Below are 23,795 nucleotides of genomic sequence, written 5' to 3' on the forward strand. Positions count from 1 at the left end.
GAATGTATTGGATTTACAGAGCACTGCTTTCTGGGAAAATGCAGGCTTCATAGAAGAAGAGTTCAGGCTGGCTTTAAGAACATTTTCCCGTTTTAGTCTAATCATTTCACATTTAAAATAATTGTATTATTATGGAGGCAACATTGTGAAACTGTCTGTACAGGATTGGTGTCAGGGTATTTCATTCCTTACTGCTCCCTGGAATGTGGAATACATGAGGACAGCTTTCATGATGATGAATCCCAACATCATTTTCCAAGGAAACAGAACAAACAATTCTAAAATTTGTATAGAATCACCAAAGGTCCCAAATAGTGAAAGTCATCTTGAGAAAAAAGAAAAATTGGCATCACATTCAGGCTTGAAACTATATGCCAAGCAGTAGTAATCAAAATGTTACTGGAAAATAAAAAAAAATTAAAAAAAACCAGGCACTCATACCAATAAAATAGTATGGAGCCCAGAAAGAAGCTACACATATATGGCTACTTAATCTAGAACAAAGGACACAAGCCCACCTAATAGAGAAGAAAAAGTCACTTCTTCAACAAATGGTGCTGGGAAAATCGAACAGTCACATGCAAAAACATAAAACAGAGAATCATGTAACACTACACACAAAAAATGAATGGAAGATGTTGTTAAGATTAAAAACTGTAAGATACATAGAAGAAATTGTAGGTGATACAATCTTGGACTGTGATATCAGTGATGTTTTTTGGAGACATAACTCCAAAGGCAAGGGAAACAAAGACAAAATAAACAAATGATACTATATGAAATCAAACTTTACACAGCCAAAATGTGTAAAAAAAAATGATCCACAGACACATGAAAAATGCTCAACATCTCATAATTAGGAAATGCAGATCAGAACTACAATTGAGATATCATCTAACACCAGTGAGTATAACCACATAAAAAGACAGGCGGTAACAGTGGTGAGAGCAATGACATACAGAAATCTTTGTACACTACAGAAAATGGTACAGATTCCTTAAAAAAATCAAAAACCGCATGATACGTTAATCCTACCTATGCTTGATTAAGCATTAATATTTATTTACCAACTATCAAAAATCAATTCAAAGCATGACTTCAAAAGGAAATATATTTGCACCTCTATGTTCACTCCAGCATTACTCACAATAGCTAAGACATGAACTCATGGCACCAACCTATTTATCCACTGGTAGATAGACAGCACAAAGAAGTTTGGGGGACAAAAGAACTGAGAACCAAGTATGACAAAGGTGTGTGTGCGGAGGGAGGGGAGATCATGCAAGGATCTAGGTACAGTGGCTGAAAGAACACAGCACCGGTGATAGGCGTGGCATAGCAGTACTGGAAGCACAGAACAATAATACAACTGTAAACCATGATACCTCAGTTAAAAAGTTGAGTGAAAGGAAAAATGATGGGGCCAGAGAGATAACTCAATAGGCTGCGCCCAAGTTCAATTCCTGAACCACGTGGTCCTCTCGGTATTGAACTGGACTGGCCCCAGCACTGCAAGATGTAGTGTGGCCCCCACAACCCCTGGGTGGTATACAGAATACTCGCTGGACTACTCAGCTGGACAAATAAAATGATGCCTTTCAAGACAAGATAGCTAGGAGATGGTGCTAAGTGAAATACATTAGGAAGTCTAAGATTTACCAATCATTTCACTCACGTGTGGAATAAAAACAGTCAAAGAAAATGAACTCGGGGGCTGGAGAGATAGCACAGCAGGTAGGGCGTTTGCCTTGCACACGGCTGACCTGGGTTTGATTCCCAGCATCCCATATGGTCCCCTGAGCACCGCCAGGAGTAACTCCTGAGTGCAGAGCCAGGAATAACCCCTGTGCATTGCAAGGTATGACCCAAAAAGCAAAAAAAAAAAAAAAGAAAAAAAAAAGAAAATGAACTCACACAACTGTTCATTTTGTTCATTTTCAAATGACAAAAACGAAACTTAACTTTTCGATGGGAAAGGGGAAGGATGGGGTGAGAGGAAGGAATGGAGAGAAGGATCATTTTGCTAGTGGAATAACGATAACTTCAACGGTGGGTAACAGAGGCTTATACGTATAAAGGTGTGTCGCTGAAATTCTAGAGTACTGTGAACCAAATGGAAAGTAAATAAAATTTGAATTAAAAATAAAAATGGAACTGAAAAGATAATACAGTGGGTAAGGTGCCTGCTCGCATGTATTTGACCCGGGTTTGATCCCCGCCATCCCATGGTCCCCTGAGCACTGCCAGGAATAATTGCTGAGTGCAGAGCCAGGAGTAACCTCTGTGCATTGCTGGATGTGACCCAAAACCAAAAACAAAGAAAAAACCAACGGAGAGCTGGGACCCTCGCTCAAAGGGCCTGCAGGCACTGGGTCTCTAGTTAAACCCCCAGTACCTGATGCTCACCGAGCACCACCGTGTATGGCTCTGGCTGCCCCCAAATACAAGAGAGGACCGGGTGGCTCCCAGTATTGCCTGGTCTGCTCAGCCCTGAGCAACTGGTCAATGTATGGCTGGGAGTGGCCCAGGTTCAGGGAACCCAGGTTGGGGGACCCCATTTCCTACACATCCTCCATTCACCTCCCCAATCCCCCCCCCCCCCCACACACAAACACATACACAAAGTGTCAACAGAAAAATCAACTTTTAAAGAGCCAACGTGGGGCTGGAGCAATAGCAGAGGGTAGGGCGTTTGCCTTGCACACGGCCGACCCGGGTTCGATTCCCAGCATCCCACGTGGTCCCCCAAGCACCGCCAGGAGTAACTCCTGAGTGCAGAGCCAGGAGTAACCCCTGAGCATCGGCTGGGTATGACACAAAAAGCAGAAAGAAGAGAAAAGAAAAGAAAAGAAAAGAAAAGAAAAGAAAAGAAAAGAAAAGAAAAGAAAGATGTCAAAGTACATCAGCAGTCCTAGCTTAAAAGGCGATCATGTTGAAGAAAGAGACAGACAGCAAACAGATACAGAGATGAAGAACCAGACAGTATAGAGTGTAAGGCACTTGCCTTGCACACATCCCACCCAGGTTCTATCCTGTCCCCTGAGAACCATGATGACTAACCATTGAGTATGGCTGGGTGTAGCCCAAGTTACCAAAAAAAAAAAAAAATCCCAAGACAAAAATGATGGTTTTATACTCATAAAGGGATTTTTTTAAAATTTGCTGTGGGTGGGGCTGGAGTGATACTACAGCATCTTGCGGGCATTTGCCTTGCACGCTGCCCTGCCTACCCGGATTTGATCCCCAGCATCCCACATGGTTCCCTGAGGACCGCCAGGAGTAATTCCTGAGTGCAAAGTCAGGAGTAACCCCTGTACATTGACAGGTGTGACCCAAAAGAAAAAAAAAGAAAGAAATGTTCTGGTGGGAAAGAGAGAATTACATGACCCCCGGGCATATCCGAGAGGGAGGGGTTTTACTGGGAGAATTCACAGTTGAACAAAACGCTTAAATTATCTAGAGCTTCCTAGGACAGGCCAGAGGGGTGCTAAGCCAGCTCAATGGTGAAAATATCCACACAATTTTTCTTTCCTCTCCTCCTTCCTATTCCATTGTTTCTTCCAGAAACAGAGACACCAGCACATGGTCAAAATGAAATCATGAACCAAAAGAAACATAACTGGTCAGAACACAAAAAACTACACTTTGACCCTGGTGTGAATTTGGGCTGTTTCTGCAAGATGAGTAACTGCAAGTCAAAAGAAGAGATTAGTATCAGTCAGTCAAAGTGTGGGGTTGGGGGATGTTCAAGATGTCCTTAGCTCTTTCAACAGTATCTAAAGCAAGAAGGACACCGGGTGCTAGACAGGTAGTGAGACAGATGGAGGGAGGCAGGCTCTGGCTAGGACAGCACAAAGTGCCCAAGGTCATTTGCTCCCCAGTGACAAGGGCCCAGAGCGCCTCCTGCTCTCTAGAGCTGCAAGGACAAGGGAAAGCTCAGAGTAATGACAAAGCAGGTGTGACAGAAACCTCAGCAATGAAAGAACGCTCAGGGACATGGGACTGAAACAACAGTACAGCAGGTAGGGTGCCTTGCACATGGCCAACTTGGATTGGGTCCCCAGATGGTCACCTGAGCATCGCCGTAAGTGGTCTCTGAGCGTAGAGCAAGAAATAGCCCTGAGCACTGCTTATGGGTGTGTCCTAAAAATATGGGGGGGCGGATAGAGATGAGAAGGGAGGAGAGCACTTGGGGCAGTCTATCGTTCAGGGGACAAGGATGATGACTTAAAGATGCTGGCTTGATAGCAAGAGAAGAGCAAAGCCCAAAGTAATAGAACTGGCCTGTAGAACTGGGCTTACCATGCTGAGGAGATGGGGGGCGGAGGGGGGGGGGGGTAAAGGAGGGACCCGGTGCGGGGTCTTGGAATGTTCTACACACGAAACCTTCATTTGACATCATAGACAGTATTATAAATCACAGTGGCTACGATTCAAAGAGACGAAAACAGAATGTCATGGCCTGGGAAATCAACGAGTAGAATAAGTCGGGAAATGGAATTTGGGAGACTGGGGGCTGGAGCAATAGCACAGTGGGTAGGGTGTTTGCCTTGCATGCAGCCAACCCAGGTTCGATTCCCAGCATCCCATATGGTCCCCTGAGCACCGCCGGGGCTAACTCCTGAGTGCAGAGCCAGGAGTAACCCCTGTGCATTGCCAGGTGTGACCCAAAAAGCAAAAAAAAAAAAAAAAAAAGGAATTTGGGAGACTGGTCTTGTCTTTTCTTCACCTCAGTCTACCAATAATGACAGAGGTAATTTTTAAGGTTTCTACTCTAAGTTTGGCCAAAATGGAAGGAAAAGGATAATTTACGTAATTGTTCCTTCTCCTTTCCACCCCTAAGAGGGGGTCACCTCAAAGACAGGGACCCACCTCAGGTATAAGCGCTGAGTCAAGACTGGGGGTGGGGGGTGCTCAGGCTAGAGTGATAGGACAGTGGGTTGGGGGCTTGCCTGATATGCAGCCACCCCAGATTTGAGTCCTGCCCCCCCCCCCCCGCCATGGTATCCCAAACCCCACCAGGAATGATCTCTTGAGCCCAGAGCCAGGAGTAAGCCTTGAGCACATCTGAGTATAACACCTCAAACCAAAAATAAATAAATAGAAGTAAAATATAAGACAACAATTGTTGGGGGAGGGGAGACACATGACTCATACTTGGTGCTAAACTCCATCTTTCAAACCATCATTTCCAAACAGAAACTTCAGTTATTAGCGAGATAAGGGCTGTTTGTTGTTTTTTGACCCAGATATACTAGTTTCAGAATACTTTAAGTTCACAGCTCAGAATTATTCTTCAGATAGTTTCAATTTGTGCAGTTCCTTGTCATCAAGGGGCTCACTCATTCGAACAATTTAGGATTATTCACTTAGAATTCTGAAACGGGGTGGGCAGCAGTGAGTGGGTAAGGCACTTGCCTTGCACATTGGTAACCGGGGTAACATTGGTAACCAGAACTGCATATGGTCCCCTGAGCACCACCAGGAGTGATCCCTGGCAGCTGGGCATGGCCCAAAAGAAAAAAACAAAGTAAAATAAAATAAGATAAAGGAGGATTCTGAAATGAAAACCCAGAAGCTTTGATTTCGGAAGTCTCAAACTTAAGGGAGAAGCAGGCACTCAGGAAAGAATGTGCCCAAATCCAGTTGAGCACTGCCAGGAGTAATTCCTGACTGCAGAGTCAGGAGTAAGACCTGAGCATCACCAGGTGTGACCCCAAAACCCAAAGCAGGGGGGACACAGAGGGAACTCCAAAGAGTGTCAGAATAAAGTAAGGTGCTCCTCTGGCTTCCACAGTATCATTCCAGGGCTGGAGCGATAGTACAGTGTGTCGGGCGTTTGCCTTGCATGCAGCCGACCCGAGTTTGATTTCCAGCATCCCAAATGGTCCCCTGAGCACCGCCAGGAGTAATTCCTGAGTGAAAAGCCACAATTAACCAACCCCTGTGCTTGGTGTGACCCAAACACACAAACATACACACACACAAAGTCTCAACCCTCCCTTCGATCACCTTAGTGGGCCTTTGTCAACCTACAGTTCAGCGCTCGCTCCTACCTGAGCAGTGGAGAGAAGAGTGACCAAGAGGTACAAAGACAGCAGGGGACAGATCTGAGGATTGTGCCACCAACTGTTATCCTAGGGCAACTGTTCACAGGACAAACACTATTTCATTTTTGTGACTAAGGAAAAAATTTAAGAGTCTTGCAGTCCCCCTCGGAGTTTTGCGAGCAATGACAGGAAAGCTCCTTACGTCAACCAGCTGGGCGAAGTGACCAGAAAGTGCTGCTTCCAGTGAAAACACCACTAGGAAAGGGGAAATGGGGCTTTTTTCTTGAATGGGGAAGAAAAAATGCAAAACAAAATGGCTGTTGTTCTCTATTTGGGGGCCACACCTGACAGTGTTCAGGGCAGACTCCTGGCTCAGGGATCAATCCTTGAGATGCTCGGGAGACCATATAGGGTGCCAGGAATCGAACCCAGGTTGGTCACATGCAAGACAAGTGCCCTACCCTCTGTACTATCGCTCTGGCCCCAAAATGTTTCTTTTTTAAACAGCCCTTCCAGAATCGATTTCCAATTTATATAATCCTCATCTAAACTGGCATCAAGGAGAAGTGTTAACCAGACTTGAAGTAGGATTCGAGCGCTGTGGAAAATTTTATCTTCGACTTCAAGTTTAAAATTCACCCTTAAAATCTGACAGGAATCCAAACCCGAGGGAAATCAGCTCTGCCCTCCCCCCCACCCCAGAAGCCTTCTCTTCTATCTATAGCCGGCTCCTCCTAAAAGCAGAAACACAGCAAGTGCGTCAGGAGGGCCTCAAATGGGACAGTGTCTGCACAGACCACCCAGTGTCAGCTGCAAAGTCTCAGCACAACCTCAGAAGACCCAGCCCAGCCCCCCCAAAGGCACACTCAGAAGATGCAAATCGCACCGTAACTCCTTTATCTCTAGTTATCTCTTAGGTCACTCCAAGGACTCAAGGATTCAGCCTTTGAAACCCCTCCCTGAGGACGTCCCCCCCAACTCGTCTGCTGCCCCCCAGAGGCTGATATTGGAGGCTGCTGAAAGACAGGGTGGGCAGAGAACGTTCCAAAAGGTGTGGTGCTGTGCAAATGTTCCCAGGCACTGAGTGTGTGCAGAGCAGATGTTGGTGCCAAGGCAGGTATAAAGCAGCATGAGGAGGAGGAGGAGAGATAATACAATTGGTAAGGAGCTGCCTTTGCATGAGGCAGACCCTGGTTCCATCCCTGGCACTGCAGAAACCCCCACCCCCAGCGGGAGTGATCCCTGGGTGCAGAACCAAGTCAGGAGTGAGCCCTGCGCATAGCCAGGTTGTGGGGGTTGGGGGCGGTGAAGCCCAAACAAAGTAGGAAGAGGGTCTTCTCAGCTCCCTGAAAGACTTCTTAGTATCAATCTTAGTAGCAACGAGGAACTGTTTCCTGTTCTTAACAGGCAAGGCAACGGGGGAAGCAGTGACTATGCTAAATGGTCTTCGAAATAGAGACTACATTCGGACCCGTATGCTGTGGTCTTCTGAGATTTCTGGAGAGAAAATTCCACGGGAGGAATAAAATGGGAAATATGTCAAAAGGGAGTTAGGGGGGGGCTGGAGTGGGTCCCTGAGCAGCGAGCACTGCTGAGGTACTCCTCATGAAAAATCCAACTGGGAAGTCAGGGAGCGGCATTCTAGGGTCTGGTCTGCACCAAGGGCGACCATGGAAGAGACATATTCCCTCCGCTTATGGGGGGGGGAGAGGAAGGAGAGGAGGAAAAGCCCCTCATTAAGTGCTCTTTTAAGGCGATCACAAAGCATCCCCAGGCACTTGGCAGAAAAGCATTTATGTAAGCCCAAATCCTTCCCAGCTGAGAGAGCGCGAATCCCGGAGTCCTCCCTCACAGCTGATAACCAGGGTGACCTCTGAGCTGTGGCTTCTAAGCCCTCACAGAAGTGACAATCTAGGAAAGCCTTGAAAATGTTCCTGCAAGACCAATTTACAGCAAGGGAAATGTTTTTTTTGGGGGGGAGGGGGACCCTCCCGGCACAACACAAATACACACAAGCCCATTACAGCAGTGAGGATGAGGAGCAAGAGCGCTTTGAAATGCTAGGAAATTGCACCGGATTACTGCTAAGTGTTGTTTTGCTTTCTAACCCGTTGTCCTTTTTATGCTCACCCAGCAGCCGGGTGGAGTTCAAGCAGCCCTGCGGGGGTTGTCGGTGAGCTGTGAGCTAAGAGGCTGGTGGCTATTTGGGGCGAGGCAAATGAAGCCCTAGGAACCTGGCTGGTTCTGGGGTGAGGAGGTCACTCTGGTTCTGCTTTCTGACTCCTTTCTGGCATTTCCTGGGATGGGGGTGGAAGAAGAGGGCAAAGCATCCACACCAGGTCGGGAGGAAGGGCAGCCTGCCGGCTGGGTAAGCCCCACCCCCCCCAGAGAAGTCCCTCTGGGAAGGTGGTCCTGACATTGACACAGATCCAACCCACTGGGCACATTTTTTTCTGGGGAGGGAGGGATCATGCCCGGCGATGCACAGGGGTTCCTCCTGGCTCTGCACTCAGGAATTACTCCGGGCGGTGCTCAGGGGACCATATGGGATGCTGGGAATTGAACCTGGGTCGGCCACGTGCAAGGCAAACGCCCTACCTGCTGTGCTATCACTCCAACCCCCACACTGGGCAATTTAAGGGGAAAGCAGAGGAGTGGAGAAATGACAGCTTTGCCCCCCACACACACCCCCCACTCCAGGTTCCCATGTCAGCCTCAACAAGAAAGATCCTCCTGGTGCAGGCACTGTTCTTGCAAAGCTGAAGTAAGGATCGGGGCTTGGCAGAGGAGCGCACGCAGGAATCTTCAATGGGGAGCGAAAGCCACAGCCCATGGGAAGCAGGAGATAGATAAAAGGGTAATAGCCTCAGATCAAGTCTCAACAGCTCTCTCTGCAAGGGAAACGGAACCGCGCTCCCCTATTATCACTCTCTGGACAGCTACAGTTTGAAAGGGGAGACAAAGAATAAGGGGGGATGGGGAGAGAGATGCACCCCCTCGGCGGTCAGGGGTGGCCCTTCACCCCGTGAACCCCGGCCCGGCAACGGCAACGGAAGGGTTAAAGCCAGCACTTGAGAACTCAGAACCCCATTAAAGCCCAGCCTCGGAGAACAGGGAACAGCAGGGAAGCCAAAGGAAACTAATTTTGGAGGTGCTCCAAGCTGCCAATCAGCAGCATATTTCTAACAGTCCCCGTGTTGTTCGAGTTGGTTGTTTTTCCACCGGCTGCACAATGGGGTCTGGTTATTCATTGAAAAAGTCTGCAAGGGAGCCCCGCCCTCCATTCACAACCAATTTGGAATGCTCCATTCGGGCAGAGGGGGACTCGCGGGTGGGGGGGGGGGCAGCTGTCGCTGCAAGGGACGCGAGCCGCGTTTATGTAAGAAACTCAGCCCAGGCAGGCGCCTGGCCGCCCCTCCCCCTCCCCGCGGCTCAGATGGCCGAGACACACCCCCCCCCCCCCCCCCCCGGGCTGCAATGGGCAAGGGGGTGCAAGTCAGCCCCTGGGGAGGCTGGCTGGCAAGTTCCCTCAGGCTAAAGGCAAACTCTGGTGCAATCCAGCTCAGAATCTGCAGCTAAGAGGGCTGGGGGTGGGGGTGGGGGTGGGAGTGGGGGCGGGGGTGGGGGCAAGGAGCTGGTCTGCATTATGGGACAGCTCTCCCTAGAAGGGGCCCTTCCAGGCGCTTCACCTTCCCATTCATTCCAACAGCTATATTGGGAGCCACTGGCTGCCCGCCCAAGGGAGCGGGTCTCCGGAGACACCCACTAGACTGACTGGCTGCTGAGGGAAGGGGGCAGGCTACCCATTAGGAACAGCTTTTCCTGGTTTCAACTCCTCTTCCGGCCTGAGAGGTCAATAGGCAACCCCCCCACCCCCCACCCAACTCCCATACCTATGAAATTTCAAAGGGGAAGAGAGTGGCCACTCAGGTTTGCAAAGGTGAAATCTAGGCCCTTGACAATTACAACATGCAGGGCTAAAAACTGCTATGGTTTAACAGCGACTCCCCCACCCGGCAATAGTCACAGTCCAGACTTCTCAGATTTCTTGGGTCCAGTGCCTTGTGTTTGTTTTGGGGAGACCAGTAGGGTTTTGTTTTGAGGCCACACCCCCCGCGATGCTCAGGGGTTACTCCTGCATTTACTCCTAGTGGTCTGCGGGAGACCTTATGTGATGCCAGGGATCGAACCCTGGTCGGCCACCACCTGCAACGCAAGCCCCTACCTGTTCTATTGCTCTACTCCTGTTTTGTCGTTTCTAAAGCATAACCCCTTTATAAAAATTACATCCAGAAGAATAAAGTTTCTTTGATCAGTTTCTCATTATGTTTGCTTTGGGGCCACACCGTGCAGTGCTCAGGGGTAACTCCTGGCTCTGCATTACTCCTGGGTCGTGCTCAGGGTGGCCCAGGATGCCAAGGATAGAACCTGGGTGGGCTGCATCCCTGGCAAGCACCCTACTCTGAGAGTACTGTCTCTCCTGCCCCTTTCATCAAGTGTTTGGTTATTTTAAAAATGACTTCCTGATCTTATTTTACTCCTTTCAATGCTTCTAAGCAGAAGCATCTCTTTGATTTGCTCTGCAGGGTCCGTCCACAGATGTCCCTTAAAGATGTGCTTGGTATTCAAGGTCACAAGCAGGAGGAGCTCAAACTGCCAAGTTTGAGCCTGGAGACTGCCCAGTCCCTCAGCCCCTAAGTCCCGTCAGGTGTAGCCCTGAAATCTAAAGCGATGCGAGTTGCTAGTCGACAGCACCTGCCAAGTGCAAGAGTGTCCTTATACCCACACACTGCCACAAGCACCAACACATAATAACTAGGGACAAGCATCCTGCCCCTCCTGCAAGCCAGACCTCTTTGAGGGGTGGGACAATGAGAGAAACTGAAGACCAACGCTGATGTGAAATGAGCTTGATGAGTTCACAAAATGAATTTTTAAAAAAGCAACCTAATCCGGGACTGGCATCAGCGTGCCTGGCACTAGTCCAAGAGCTCAGAGCTGCAGCATGACAAGACCCTGAGCTCCTTGGATTCCAAGTGGAGGAGTGCATTGTGCCAGGGCACAGATGGGGAACAAGCTGCCTCCGGGGCCTCCATCCACCCCAGGGGGCGCTGTCAGCCGCTACCACTACTCAAACCCGAGAAAACATGTTTGGGGGAAACTGTCTCCTGGTAGGGGATTACACATCCCACCCAACCTATGACCAGTCAAGTTGTTCTTGACTGAAGAACAACTTCAGTTGGACTGAAATTAAAACAACACTATCTAGAAATGGCAGATAATGCAAGTTCACAGCTTTCTCCAGCTACCTATGTCATAATCTTCTCACAGCAAAGAATGTCTGAAAGTGGGGAGATGCAGCAATTTTTGCTTGGTGGGTGCCAGCATCTTACGCCTGCAAGCTCCAAAGTCGATCTGCCCGGTATGGCCCAGATGTGATTCCTGAGCCCAAGTCTCTCTCAGCAAATACAAAGGGCAGGAAAAGCTACTGGGTTCTCCTGGGGGTCCATGTGCCAAATGACAGACAAGGAAGAACACAATCCTGTTTCTCAACTAGACAGAGCTGAATGAATCCAAGTTAGATGAGAGCAGAGCTGGTGTCAAGCTTTTCGATGAATGGGGAATCCAGGAGCTGGGTCAGTAAGTCTAAGGATCAGAGGCCACCAAATCAGAAAGGGATTTCAAGTCACTGAGCACTCTGGCCGAGGAAAGCTAGCTGCCTACTGAAGACTCCCAAGTTTCCCTATAAAATCTGCCTTCGAACCTCTCAGCTCTGCACCTCCTTCCTTCCAACTGGCTCTGGAAAGCAGAAACTGCTAGCCTTGATTCCCTCAAGCCTCTTCTTTTCAAAATCCCTACTCTTCTTCTTTTTTACTTTCTCTGACAACTTTTTCAAATAGAAACAGGCGCCACCAAGCTCTGAAAGGACGGGCCCTCCCCTGAAAGGAGTGTGCTGTCTGATACCAACCTCATCTGTAAAGTTAAAAAAAAAAAGAGAAAAAAAGAGGCCAGTTGAATAATCCCATATTGATACAGAATTAAGATCGATGTGCTTTAGGCTTAAGGGTTGTCCTAACAGTTAATCCTATTTCCGCAGTCCTTGTATTGCACTGTAGTTATGAAAAAGTCGATTTTATCAGTTAATTAGCCAGTCCTTAGGAAATTACTCTTACTTCCCCCCGTTGGTCTATTCTTTTTGAACCACAGATCTAAAAGGAACACTTCAAGGGGAACATAAGGTCATGTGGATTTTAGAACAATTGCCTAAATTATATCTGGTATGGGGGTCAGGGCTTAAAACGAGATTTTATCATGCCTCTCCCACGACCATAAAAAGGCTCTGGTTATTCAAGATGCTGACAGGTAATTATTTATAGTATCATAACTGCAATGAAAGAGATTGAAAAAACTCAGAATTGAAATGTGTTTAAAAACCACTCCTTAGATACACTAAATCTAGTAACAATCTTTAGCACCCAGTCAGTGCAGAACTTCCAATTTTTCTCAAAGGTTTTGATTTGTGGTTCATTCTTGAAAATACCTAGTAAAGAGACATACAAATCTTTCTCTTCGTCCCAGTTCCTTGCCTTGATAGCTGTATGTGTTAAAGATATGTATTTGACCACACACACACACACACACCCTTACAGAGATAAAGCCGTTTTCATGCATTTATTTAAAATATGCCATGTATATCTATAAAAGCAGTTGTATCTGTACTCAGACGTAGTTTTGCAATTTTTCTGTTTTGTAAATTTGGAATTTCTCTCTCCCCAAATCCTGGATGAAATAAACTCCAAGCACCAAGATCCTTAGTAAGTTTCTCAAATCCGAGAGTGAGGAAGACTCCAACACTAGGCGTGCTGGCGGCAGACTGCTGAGGCTGTCTAGTTATTTGAAATAAATAAGGGAAGGCCCTGGGCACCCTTAAACACAGCAGTATCCTCTGACTTTGCAACTTTATGAGAATTTTCCTTAACAATATTGTTTTATAATTTTTTCCCTTCTTTTTTTCCACCTAACCCCTCTCATTTACCCTAAACCACGAAAGTCTCCAGGTATCTAAACCTTCTATCATCCCCGCAGGGAAATGAATGGTTGGAAAAGACTCTAAGAGGGATTTCTGGCCCAAACAATCTGGTATCATCCTGGCTACTTTTCAGGACCAAAGGGGAAATGAACTGAACTGGCATAACCTCCAAGATCTACAATTTCTACTCCCCTGGATTTGACCTTTAAGAGTTTCCAGACTTGAGATTCTTGACTAATGTCTTTTTGTGAGGTAAGGTGAAAACCGCACAGTCAGAGGTTAACTTCACGTATCTCTTAAATCTTATAAAAACTATATTTTTGTTGTTGTCTTTAAATCATACCTATGGCTGGCTGACTATAACTCACTTCCGGAAATTTTATAAAATAATCTTTTTTAGAAGTTTAGCTTATTAGACTTTACCAAAAAAAAAAACAGCGAGCCATAATCTTCAAAACAGACATTCTAAAATAAAAACAATTAACCACATTAGTATTTTTCCACTCTTTTCTCACATGCATAAATCACAGAAAATTAATGTGCAAAATTAATCAAATCATTAGCAGCAGATTACCGCCCGTGGCAGGCCAGAGAAGAACAAGTGATAAATGTTCCTGCTAGTATAGGGAAACCATTGCTTCCCTGAGCGAGTACAAGTTTCATTTATAGATCACTGACTGGGTAATTCAAACAAACAATTTAAGATTTAATTAAATTGGCATGAATTTTTTTCATTCCCCACTCCCCACCATTGATAATGGGCTCTTACAGAAAGGTACCAAAGAGGAGCTGGACTCCTCAAGGCTATGAGGCGTACCTAAAGAGCAAGAAGCCTGCCCGGCTCCTGCCCTACAATGTCAGCGAACCCATCTCATACACAGGAAGAACACAGGGTTTGGGCTGGAGTGATAATAATACAGTGGGGAGGGTGTCTGCCTTGTACATGGCCAACCCAGGTTCAATCCCCGGCATCCCGTATAGTCCCCCGAGCACCCCCCTTCAGTAATTTCTGAGTGCAGAGCCAGGAGTAACCCCTGAGTGACGCCAGGTGTGACCCAAAAACCAAAAACAATAAAATGAAAAGAAAGCATGGCTTCAGGACACTCTATGTCACATTTGCATTTCTCTCTAACCACCAAGGCCAGTTTATATATTTGAATCTATCCTTCTTGAAACTCCAAATTCAGAAGTAAGAATCAGAGGGGGAAGGGGAGGTTAAGGGGAGAATTAGTAAAGGACTTGGACTACACAACCATCTGTTTGATCCTCAAAAGACAGGCAGAGCAAAAGGCAAATGAAACATGTGACACTGAGTAGCAGGAGCATTTCCCAAAGCACCTCCGTGCTGGGGATGGCATTTTAATGAAAGACCATAGCACATTCTAGTCGCTGGGCAGGATTACTTCTAAGGAGCCAAAACACACTTATTGATTTCTTCACTTTAGTCTATTCCTGCAGATAAACAGCTCTCTCACTATAAATCCCCTTCATCTTTCTTTAGAGAACATACCTTTGCTTTAGCACATGAAATCTATTTGAATACACTGATCTCACCTCCCCTTTATCTCTTTTTTGGGTTACAGAGAAACAAACAAAAGTGTCATAAAAGCATTTCAAAGAACTTCTGCCAAGAAAGCCACCTCCCAAACCGCCTGCAATTTATGCTGCTCTGAGCAAGAACTGGAAAGGCCTGGCCAAATTGTCAACACACAATAAAGTGGGATTACAAATCCTGTCTTTTATCATGCGAGTGGGCGCACAAACGTGTGTATGTGTGTGTGTGTGTGTGTGTGCGCGCGCTCTCTCTCTCTCCCCCCCACCCCACCCCCTCCCCCGAATTTGGGTTATCTTTAGCCTTTCGGTGGCAAGTTTCCCAATCACTTGAAAGCAATCAAAGGGAAATAATTAACATGCATTTACTCTCCTATAGAAAACATCCACAGCAAGCTGCAACAAAGCTAAGGTAACTGATGCATCTGTGAGTTAGAGCTTAGACCCTTTTAAAGTTTCATGGCATTGTGCCTTGGGTTTAAGGCCTATCATTACAGAATGGTTAGCTGGAACCTCTGTTCTTCCGTTTAATAATTTAGAACACCCAGCTTTACCTGGGAACTAACGATACCCTCGCACCCAATGGGGCTTGCATGCACACACATGCATGCATGCACACATGCACACGCGCGCACACGCGTACACAAACGCGCACACACACACACACACACACACACACACACAGAATAGGAAAGCTCCAACAAAGCTGAAGATTTTGTTGGTGCAAAACACGAAATCAAATCCCTGCCTGGCTCAGGTGCTTGCTATTATAAACTATGACTAAGACATGAATTTCTCTATGATGCAACTCTCAAGAGAGGCAGTATTTTCTCCAGGCCTCTCTTAAACCTGCTCATTCGCCAGTGACTAATGCTCTCTAGAGCTGCCCTGTGCTGCTCAAATTTCATCAGCCAGCTTTGTCCTTGATAGCTCTGCCTGGACCATAAAAGCTCCCGAACCTGCTGAGAACAGCCCCCAAATATCAGTGCAAAGCGCACCAGGCCCCTGATAGCACTGAAAGCCATCTTGTGAGTTCCACGCTGCACTTATTATCAAAAGCCCTTAATGACATGAAAAATACAGTACAAACAGGGTGGCTGGGTGACCAACCCATGTGAGTTTATAACAGAGACAGAATGGACATGATGAAACCACCAGTAATAGGAAGCTTCCATGATCTATATTCTGCACCTTTAAAAGAAAGGAAGTGTCAGATTCAGATTCCCTCAAATACTCAATTTGTAAAAGCAAACCAAAAAACAGTGTAAGATCAGGGAAGTCTGGGATCCAACCAACCTCTTGCATTTAATGTCACTGAATTTATAATTTTGAGTTTGAAGTCTTACAATACTCTAAAGCCAAAAAAAAAAAAAAAGATGGAATTAAGTCTTCAGTAAATTTTACCTGTAACAGAATAAGAACACTCAAGAAATAATTTCAATTAGGAATGAAACACGTTCTCATGACCATAAAATCAAAAGGGTTTTGAATTAAAAAGCAACAAAATGGATTCCACTGTCTACATATACTGGCTACAGCTGGAAAGAGTCTTCTAGACACCGATGATCAAAGAGCAAACAATTTCAGGCCAACACGAGAAAGGTACTTACAGTTATCAGACTGAAAATCTGGGACAAACTGTTCATCATCAGGAACTTGTGCTGGAAAAGAGATTAAGAATAGAATTTAGAACTTGAAGTTTTATTAAAAAGCAAAGTAAAATGTTTTATATGGAAAATAGGGCGGCCAAGAAACTTGCCTTCAGCTAACCAAGCCTCTTGAAGTTGACTGAGATCCTGAAACAACTCTGGAATTAAAAACAGAAGACAGCAGGGTAAGAATTCCTCTGCCAGGGGGCCAGTGCCCACATGCTCCCTTCCCTGGGCGCCATCTGAAGAACCAGGCAGAGCCCTTCACTACCTTCCGAATCATGAGCCAGATCTGTGTCCAAAAACTTCCTCTTTCTATCAATCACAGGCCGCCCTCTGCATTCCTCTGATCGGGATTTCTGCAAGAGGCCAAAAAAGTGTGAAGACCTAAGAGTAGGAATGGAGGCTGGGAGGGGCTGGTGGCAGGACTGGGAGATAGAACAAATCAAAAGCCGCACAAACTTACCCCTGGGACCATGAAAGGAACTTGCTGATCATAAAACCCATCCATGGTGCTTCCAACGTCTCTAAGATCACTTTGAAAGGTTTCAGCATTGAGTAATTTCTGGGGGGATAGGGGTCCTCCTGTAACAGGAATTTGGGAGTTTTTAACCAACGGGAGGGGAAAAAGAGAAATGAAGTAATTTTACACTGTTCTTTCTCTTGGGCCTGTACAAATTTACTTTCTCTGACATTTTTTAAGGCCACGGGCATGTGGGCTTCACTGACTCAGGACACCAGAATTGACTCAGGGAATCAACACTTTGTGATGTACTTAGGGACACAGCCACTTACTCAGTCATCTTAGTGTTCTTTTCAAGACATTACTGTCATTACAAAAGGGTGACTTCAAGATACTCTCCAATAAAAGATTCTCAGGGGAACTTGTAGCATTGGAGGTTTTTTGGGTTTTTTTTTTTTAGATAACTTAATTTTGGGTAAAAAGTAAGTTAGTAGAGAAACTGGGTTTTTGCATCCCAAATTACTGGCAATTAAGAATCTGACATACATAATGTTTCTAAAAGTATTTGTAGGTCAGTGTTAAAATGCTATATATAGTTTCAGGAATAACAGATCAGAGGTGTACTTGTCTTATAAAAAAAAGCCCTTTATTAAAATTAAAATCTAAACCTATTCAGTAAGGTGGAGTACCTAGAATGTCATACATATCTCTATGGCAACTTAACAGATTATCTATGATCTCACTCATTTCTAAGAAAATAAAATAGCTATTAAGAGTAATGGATGAAAGAGATTAAATTTCACTGCACCTATTTTAAATGGATGCCTGCGGAGTAGCTTAGAAAAATACAAGTATTTAAAAGCAAAAACCCATGCAAAGAAAAGTATTTCTTATAGTGAAGTCAATTTCTCTCCAACAGGCAGTAATAACAAAACTTGTTTCAGCACAATCGGTTCTCGGATGAGAGATAGGGGCTGGGGGTGGGGGGGGGTAGCGTCAAAGTGAATAGGAGGGAACATTTTCTGACTTGGGGCAAAAAAAACAAGTGCCAATTTTAGTTTGCTACCATCTTCCAGTACATATTTTTATTCTAGAAATGAAACCGCACTTAAGTCGGAAAAATGGAGAAAACAGTTACACTAAACCCAGCTCCAAACAATGCAAAATGCTCAAGGACAATTCTTTTGTTAAAATAGGGGAATTCTCCTTAGTGGGCAGTTCCATCCAATTTGTTTTTCACGCTGTGTGGAACAAACCAAGTTTTCGAAGTCAACAAGATACAAGGAAACGCCTAAAGGCCAGGCTTCTCTCAGCACGCTGGCCCAAAGAAACAGTTTCAAAGTCAAAGAGAAAAAAAGGGGAGAAGAGCAAAAATGCACAGTTCAGAGCTTCCTAGAAAAATCCCCGGACTAGACTGGCAGCGCCAAAAAAGTTCACAGTAAAGAGTCTTTCTCAAACCACATACAAGAGTCTCAGCAGAGAGCTGGGAGCGGGGAAATAAAAACGAGTTCTCTGACGCCTTCAAAAATCGGATTAAATCGTGACCTTAGAAATCATGTAAGTATCTACTGGAGGAAAGGAACAAGAGGGAGAAAGATCGGAGAGATCTATCTCCAGTCTCGCGAGTTAATACGCTGCAAAAGAGATCGCCAAGAAGAGGGAGAAAGATTTTTTTTAATTAAAAAAAAAACACGAACAAAAAAAATTGAGGATCTTTAATGCAGCCCTCGGAGTTCAAGGGCTAGAAAAACCCAGTTCAGAGTATAATTTTTTTTAAGCCTGCAGGGGAAAGCTCGAGTTCATCCAGGAGTTTAAACCACTTCCTTTGTGCACCCCCCCGCCCCTTTTCCCCGTGCCCCCAGGAAAACTTTAACGCGGCGCGGCGGCGCGATCCAGGCCCCTCCCCCGCGGCGCGCAGCGGGCCTGGTTTTATGAATGGGAGAGCGAGCCGCGGCCGCCCCATCAGGTACAGGCTGTAACTGGATCCCTCGCGCTGGGCCCCATTCACAAAACAAGACACACTTCCACCCGATTCCCAGCCTTCCCCATTCATGAAAACTCCTTCAGATGCGCCCCCGCCCCCACTCCCAGTGCACGCCCAGCCTCCGACGCAGGCCCCCTCACCCCGGCGTTTTTGGAAGGAAGCTCAAAGCTTCATTCACAAAAAAAAAAAAAAGCACAGGGGGAGGAAAAAAAAAAGCCGCAGAGAGAGCAGCGAGCCAACGAAAGAAACCCGCTTCATTCATAAAGTCACCCACATTCATAAAAAAGGAGCTGAGGCGCCCGGCGCTACCAACTGCTCCCAGTTTCTGCTCCCTCGCTCGCTCGCTCTCCTTCCCCCCATCCCACACCCCCAGATCGCTCCTTGGCAGCCCTCAGCAACCAGGAGTTCGATTCCCCTCCGAGGTCCGTTCCCCTCCGAAAATGCGGTCAGACCCCGAATCCAGCGCGAAGCTCCAGCATCTTTCCATTCCCCCCCCCCCCGCCCGCACTCGGTACCTTCTTTCTTCCCTGCCCCCCACCCCACCCCCGCGCCGCCATCCAGATACTCCCAGATTTTTCGAGCATCGCTATGCAGCCTTGAAGCCTCACTCTCCCGGGGCGTCGGGGGAGGGGCTGCTTGGGGGGCTTGGGTGTCCACTTTCCACGACCTTAAACTTGCAAGGCCTCCCAAAGTTCTTAAACGACCCCCAAGCCCACTGGCTGCACATGCCTCTGTCACTTCACCCCTGCAGGCTCGGGTTGGGCGGGGAGGGGGGGGGAAGTAAGGTGCCCCCTCCCCTGCATTCCCCCCCCCCCCAAGCTGCTTCTCCTCCCTCTCCCGGAGGGAACTGCAAAGCGCCGCTCTCTTCTCGGCCACCCCCAAGCCCCTCTCGTGGGTCTCGGGTCTCCGGGGCCCGGAAAGCCCTCAACTCCGCACCCCCCACCCCTTCGCAGCCGGGAGCCCCCGCACCTCGCGCTCCCGCGCGCCTCCCTCGAGCCGTACGGAAACCCGCTCTCCGCGCGCTCCGGAACCGTTAGCCGCCCCCGCCCGACGTCTCGCAAGAACCGAACCGGACCGGGCCGGGCCGCGGTCGGAGACGACACTCAGCCCCCACCCCCCGGGGCGGGGGCGGGGGCGCAGTTTAGACAGAAAGTGCACCCCAACTATGCAGATCCTGAATCCGCCCGTGAACTCCCCGCTACCTGGGCCCTCCCGATCGGTCCCTCGAACAGCTCCCCCGTCTCCCCCGCTCGGCCCCAGGCCCTCGACGCCCCCTCACCTGGCCGCTCTCCTCTCCCTGCAGCAGCCCCGAGGCGCAGGCGCGCTCACGCACGCGCGCACCGGGCCCGGGAGCCTGAGCGAATGGCTGGACCGAACCGCTCCGAGGACGCTGAACCGCTCCGCGCACCAGCGGCTGGACTCTGCGCCGCAGCTGCCAACCAGGCTGGAGCGCTGGCCCGGCCCCCAGCGGCCTGCAGCTCCGCCCGCTGCTATTGGCCCACGGCCCTGGCCCCGTCTGGCTCCTATTGGCCCGAGACCGCTCCCGCGGCTGTCGATCACCTCTTGTTTACCCTGTCTGCGTGCAAATCCAGCCAAGCCGCCCCGTCAACTCCGGCCGTCATTGGTCCGCGGCGTGTCCCGCCCCGCCTTCTCAGGGGTCTGTTTTACATAATTTATGCACCGGGGGCCGGCGGCCAATCAGCACGAGCTTGTTTATATAATGAATGTAAGGACGTTTTTCATTCATAAAAAACGCGACCTGAGGGGGAAGCTTAGCTGAGTCAGTGAAGCACTTAAAGGGGCCGAAGCCTCGAGAAGCCGCCGTTACTTGTCGCCGCGCTCAACTTTTCTCTTTTTTTTCAATTGAGGCACGGCTCTTTCCCCTTCCCTACCCAACCCCCGTCTCTCCCCACCCCCGTCGTGCCACCTCCAGGAGTGGGCCGCTGGGCGCCAGACGTTCGCAGCTGCAGCACCAAGCAAAGTTATCATTTTAGAATCCAGGAGAGAAGAATTCGTCATTCCACCCAGAGAGAAACTCGCTGACCGACCTGGGCGTTCGGCCCACAGCAACACAGAAAACGGAAACCCAGGCCTCTAATCTTAGCTACCTTTCAGAGAGGCCTTAATTTCCTTTAACCAGGTTTCCAGGGGGGAGGCAGGATCCCTCTAAAATCTGAGCCCAGAAACGGACTGTAGTGACTACTTTGTCCTGGCAGAGGCCAGCGTCCAGCCAAATCCCGTTTTGTGCCCGTTGCTTGACTTGCCGTTTCTCACCTCTTTTCAGAGTGGGTTCTGGAGATGGGAGACGGGCCGTGGGCTCCCAAAGAAATCCCTGTGGGAAGGGGGCGGGCAGGGGGAAAGACGCCAACCCAGCGACCTAGAAACAAATCCCTTGGAATGGTGTTTAGCTCGCCTGCCTCGCTCCCCGAGCGGCTTGTTTTCCGTAGAAGTGTTTCCATGCAAGATGGTGCGTTTGTGAATTAGATACCGTGCAGCTGGGAACGCGGAGGAGCTGCTCCGCTTGCCAAGAGATCGGGCACTCACTGCAATTGCTGAGCTTCGTCTCAGGACGTTCCCGGAAGCAAATAAATCAGCTATCTGCCCCGGAGGGCAGAGGGGGGGCTCCCGAGGTCTTGTGAAGGCCTTGAGGCGACTCTCCACCCTCCCTCTGCAAGCCCTGGACTTGCAAGAAGCAAGCTGGCTCTACCTCTCATGCTGTGTGGCCAGCGGTGGGTGCTTTCCTTAAGCAGCCCAATGTGGAGAGAACCCCTGAGTTAAGGGGGTTCAAGACAGTTCACTCTAGGGTTGCACCCCACCCTCACCGTATGGCATGCAATGTGGATTTTTATTTATTTATTTATTTATTTTGCTTTTTGGGTCACACCCGGCAATGCACAGGGGTTACTCCTGGCTCTGCACTCAGAAATTACTCCTGGCGGTGCTCAGGGGACCCTATGAGATACTGGGAATCGAACCCAGGTTGGCCGCGTGCAAGGCAAACGCCCTACCAGCTGTGCTATCACTCCAGCCCCACAATGTGGATTTTTTAGAGAAAACATCTCCAGCTAAAATGTAACCTCATTCCCTCACCCAACCCCCGTTTTCATTTAATGCAATATTAAATAGATCATGAACGATCGGTTTGAGGCCCTCCATGTTCCCGGAGCGAAGAGATGCCATTGGGCTACACTAGCACGCGACAGGGACAAATGGAGACGTTACTGGCGCCCGCTCGAGCAAATCGACGACTAACGGGAAGTTAAGTGATTAAGTGAAATAGATCAGATCCACTCTTCATTTCCCAGGTAGCGCCCTTTCTATTTCGTGTCTAGAGGCTTTGCCCTAGCACAGTTACTCCCCACCATGGGTAGGGTCCTATATCCATCCCGTCTCCATCTTCCTCTGGTGGATCCCCACTTAGCTTCCTTTCATCCCATCTCATCTTGTTCTCTAGTTTCTCCAGAGATGCTTTCTTACTCCTCCTTCCTTGCGACTGCCTCAGGCTCCAGCATTTAGAAATGCCTGTAGCCCACAGGATAGGTTCCTCATGGATAAGTCGGAGTATATCAGACATACATCAGTTTTTCTCCCCTTCCCCAGCTAACCTAGCTAGGAGTGATTCCCTCATACTTTTTTTTTTCACCTGGCTAGAAAAACAATGTAGAATGCTCCTGTGACAGTGACCACCCCTGCAGGGTGGGAAGCCATACCTCTAGTGTGACTCCAGTGACCCATGCCTCAAGTGACCCATTTCCACTTTGAAAGAGAAGCTTCTGGGTTAAATAACTGTTAAATTAGAGACACGGAAGGAGTTGGGGATGGATTTCTCTAAGAAAGTTGTCACAAATGTTTTTTATTTTTATTGTTTATTTGGGAGGTACACTAGATGGTGCACAGGGTTTACTTTGAGCTGTGTGCTGAGGGAGCACTCCTGAGGGGTCAGGGGACCATGTGGGGTGTCTGAGATCAAGTTCAGATCAGCGGCATGCAAAGCAAATGCCCTACCCACTGTACTATCACTCTGGCCCCCCAAATACTTGATCCTGGATAGGAATTCATGCCAACAGACAGTTATAGTCAATGAATTATGTAGTCATTCTCTAAACTTTTTTTTTTTTTTTGGAACCAGATCCTGTGCAAGGCAAAAAAAAAAAAAAATGTATAGATAAATAAGATCTAGTCTTTGTCTTAGAGGAGTCCTCAGACTGTTCGATAATTTCAGCCAGTGAAGTTGGCTGTGCATATATGTTTATGCCATATACAGCATTAACTTATTTGGTCTTCATAGCACTGAGATTTATATATGCATTTTATGTTTACTTTCTATGGGGGCATCAGGCCACACCCTGTGGTACTCAAGGGCCACCCCTGACTCTGTGTTCAGCGGGAATCATACATGGTGCTGAAGCTCAAACCGGCATGGTCTGCATGCAAGCTAAGAGCCTTATCCGCTGTACTATCTGTACTTTATAGCAAGGGGAGCGGCTGCTCAGTGTGCTGAAGTGACTTACCAATGCTCAAAGAGCTAATAGGTTGTTGAACTTGGATGAAATGAAAGCACGTTCCTGAGCTCATCTGTAGGAGGTTAAGCCTGTGCCCCTCTGGCAACCTCCACAGCCTGTCAGGAGATATTGTTTGAGCACAGGACTCAGGTCAAGGACAGAACTGGCAGAAGAGTTAGGGGTCATGGGCCCAGAGAGATGGTAAAGGACTTACCCTATATGTGGTCAACCCCGTCCAACCCCTGAGCCCCACCAGGAAGTGATCCCTGAGCACAGAGCCAGGAGTAAGCCTCTCCATAAAACATAATAGAATAAACAAAAAAAGAGTTAAAGATCTGTAACCAGTACTCTGCATCTTCTATGTCAGAGATCTGGTTCCGCTTGTATTGTAGTGTAACTTTTTTTCTCTTCCAAAAGAGAGAGAAAAGGTGACAAAATCAGAGACCAGCCCTCTGGAAGATTCATCTAGTGCCCACCTAGCCTTTGTTTGCTGGTGGTAGCAAAACTCACTTTGTCACAATACATAAAGAGCCCATCATCATTTTGAGACTTGCAGCGTGTCTTCA

The 23,795-nt window shown here is 47.8% G+C and overlaps 1 protein-coding gene across 1 annotated transcript in view; it reads right to left on the reverse strand.

Moving 5' to 3' along the window:
• Nucleotides 1–20,190, reverse strand: part of ETV5 (ETS variant transcription factor 5) — a 72,379-nt gene extending 52,189 nt beyond the window's left edge. Inside the window, exons 1-5 of the mRNA XM_056121453.1 lie at nucleotides 20,007–20,190; nucleotides 16,747–16,865; nucleotides 16,552–16,639; nucleotides 16,391–16,438; nucleotides 16,242–16,292 (exon numbers count right to left, since the gene is read on the reverse strand). Coding sequence (XP_055977428.1) covers nucleotides 16,242–16,292; nucleotides 16,391–16,438; nucleotides 16,552–16,639; nucleotides 16,747–16,791 — 232 coding nt within the window. The 5' untranslated portion in view covers nucleotides 16,792–16,865; nucleotides 20,007–20,190. The remainder of the gene's footprint in view (nucleotides 1–16,241; nucleotides 16,293–16,390; nucleotides 16,439–16,551; nucleotides 16,640–16,746; nucleotides 16,866–20,006) is intronic.
• Nucleotides 20,191–23,795: the final 3,605 nt, after the last annotated feature.

The sequence above is a fragment of the Sorex fumeus genome, unplaced genomic scaffold (genome assembly GCF_029834395.1).
Source record: "Sorex fumeus unplaced genomic scaffold, SorFum_2.1 ptg000044l, whole genome shotgun sequence".
Classification (NCBI taxonomy): domain Eukaryota; kingdom Metazoa; phylum Chordata; class Mammalia; order Eulipotyphla; family Soricidae; genus Sorex; species Sorex fumeus.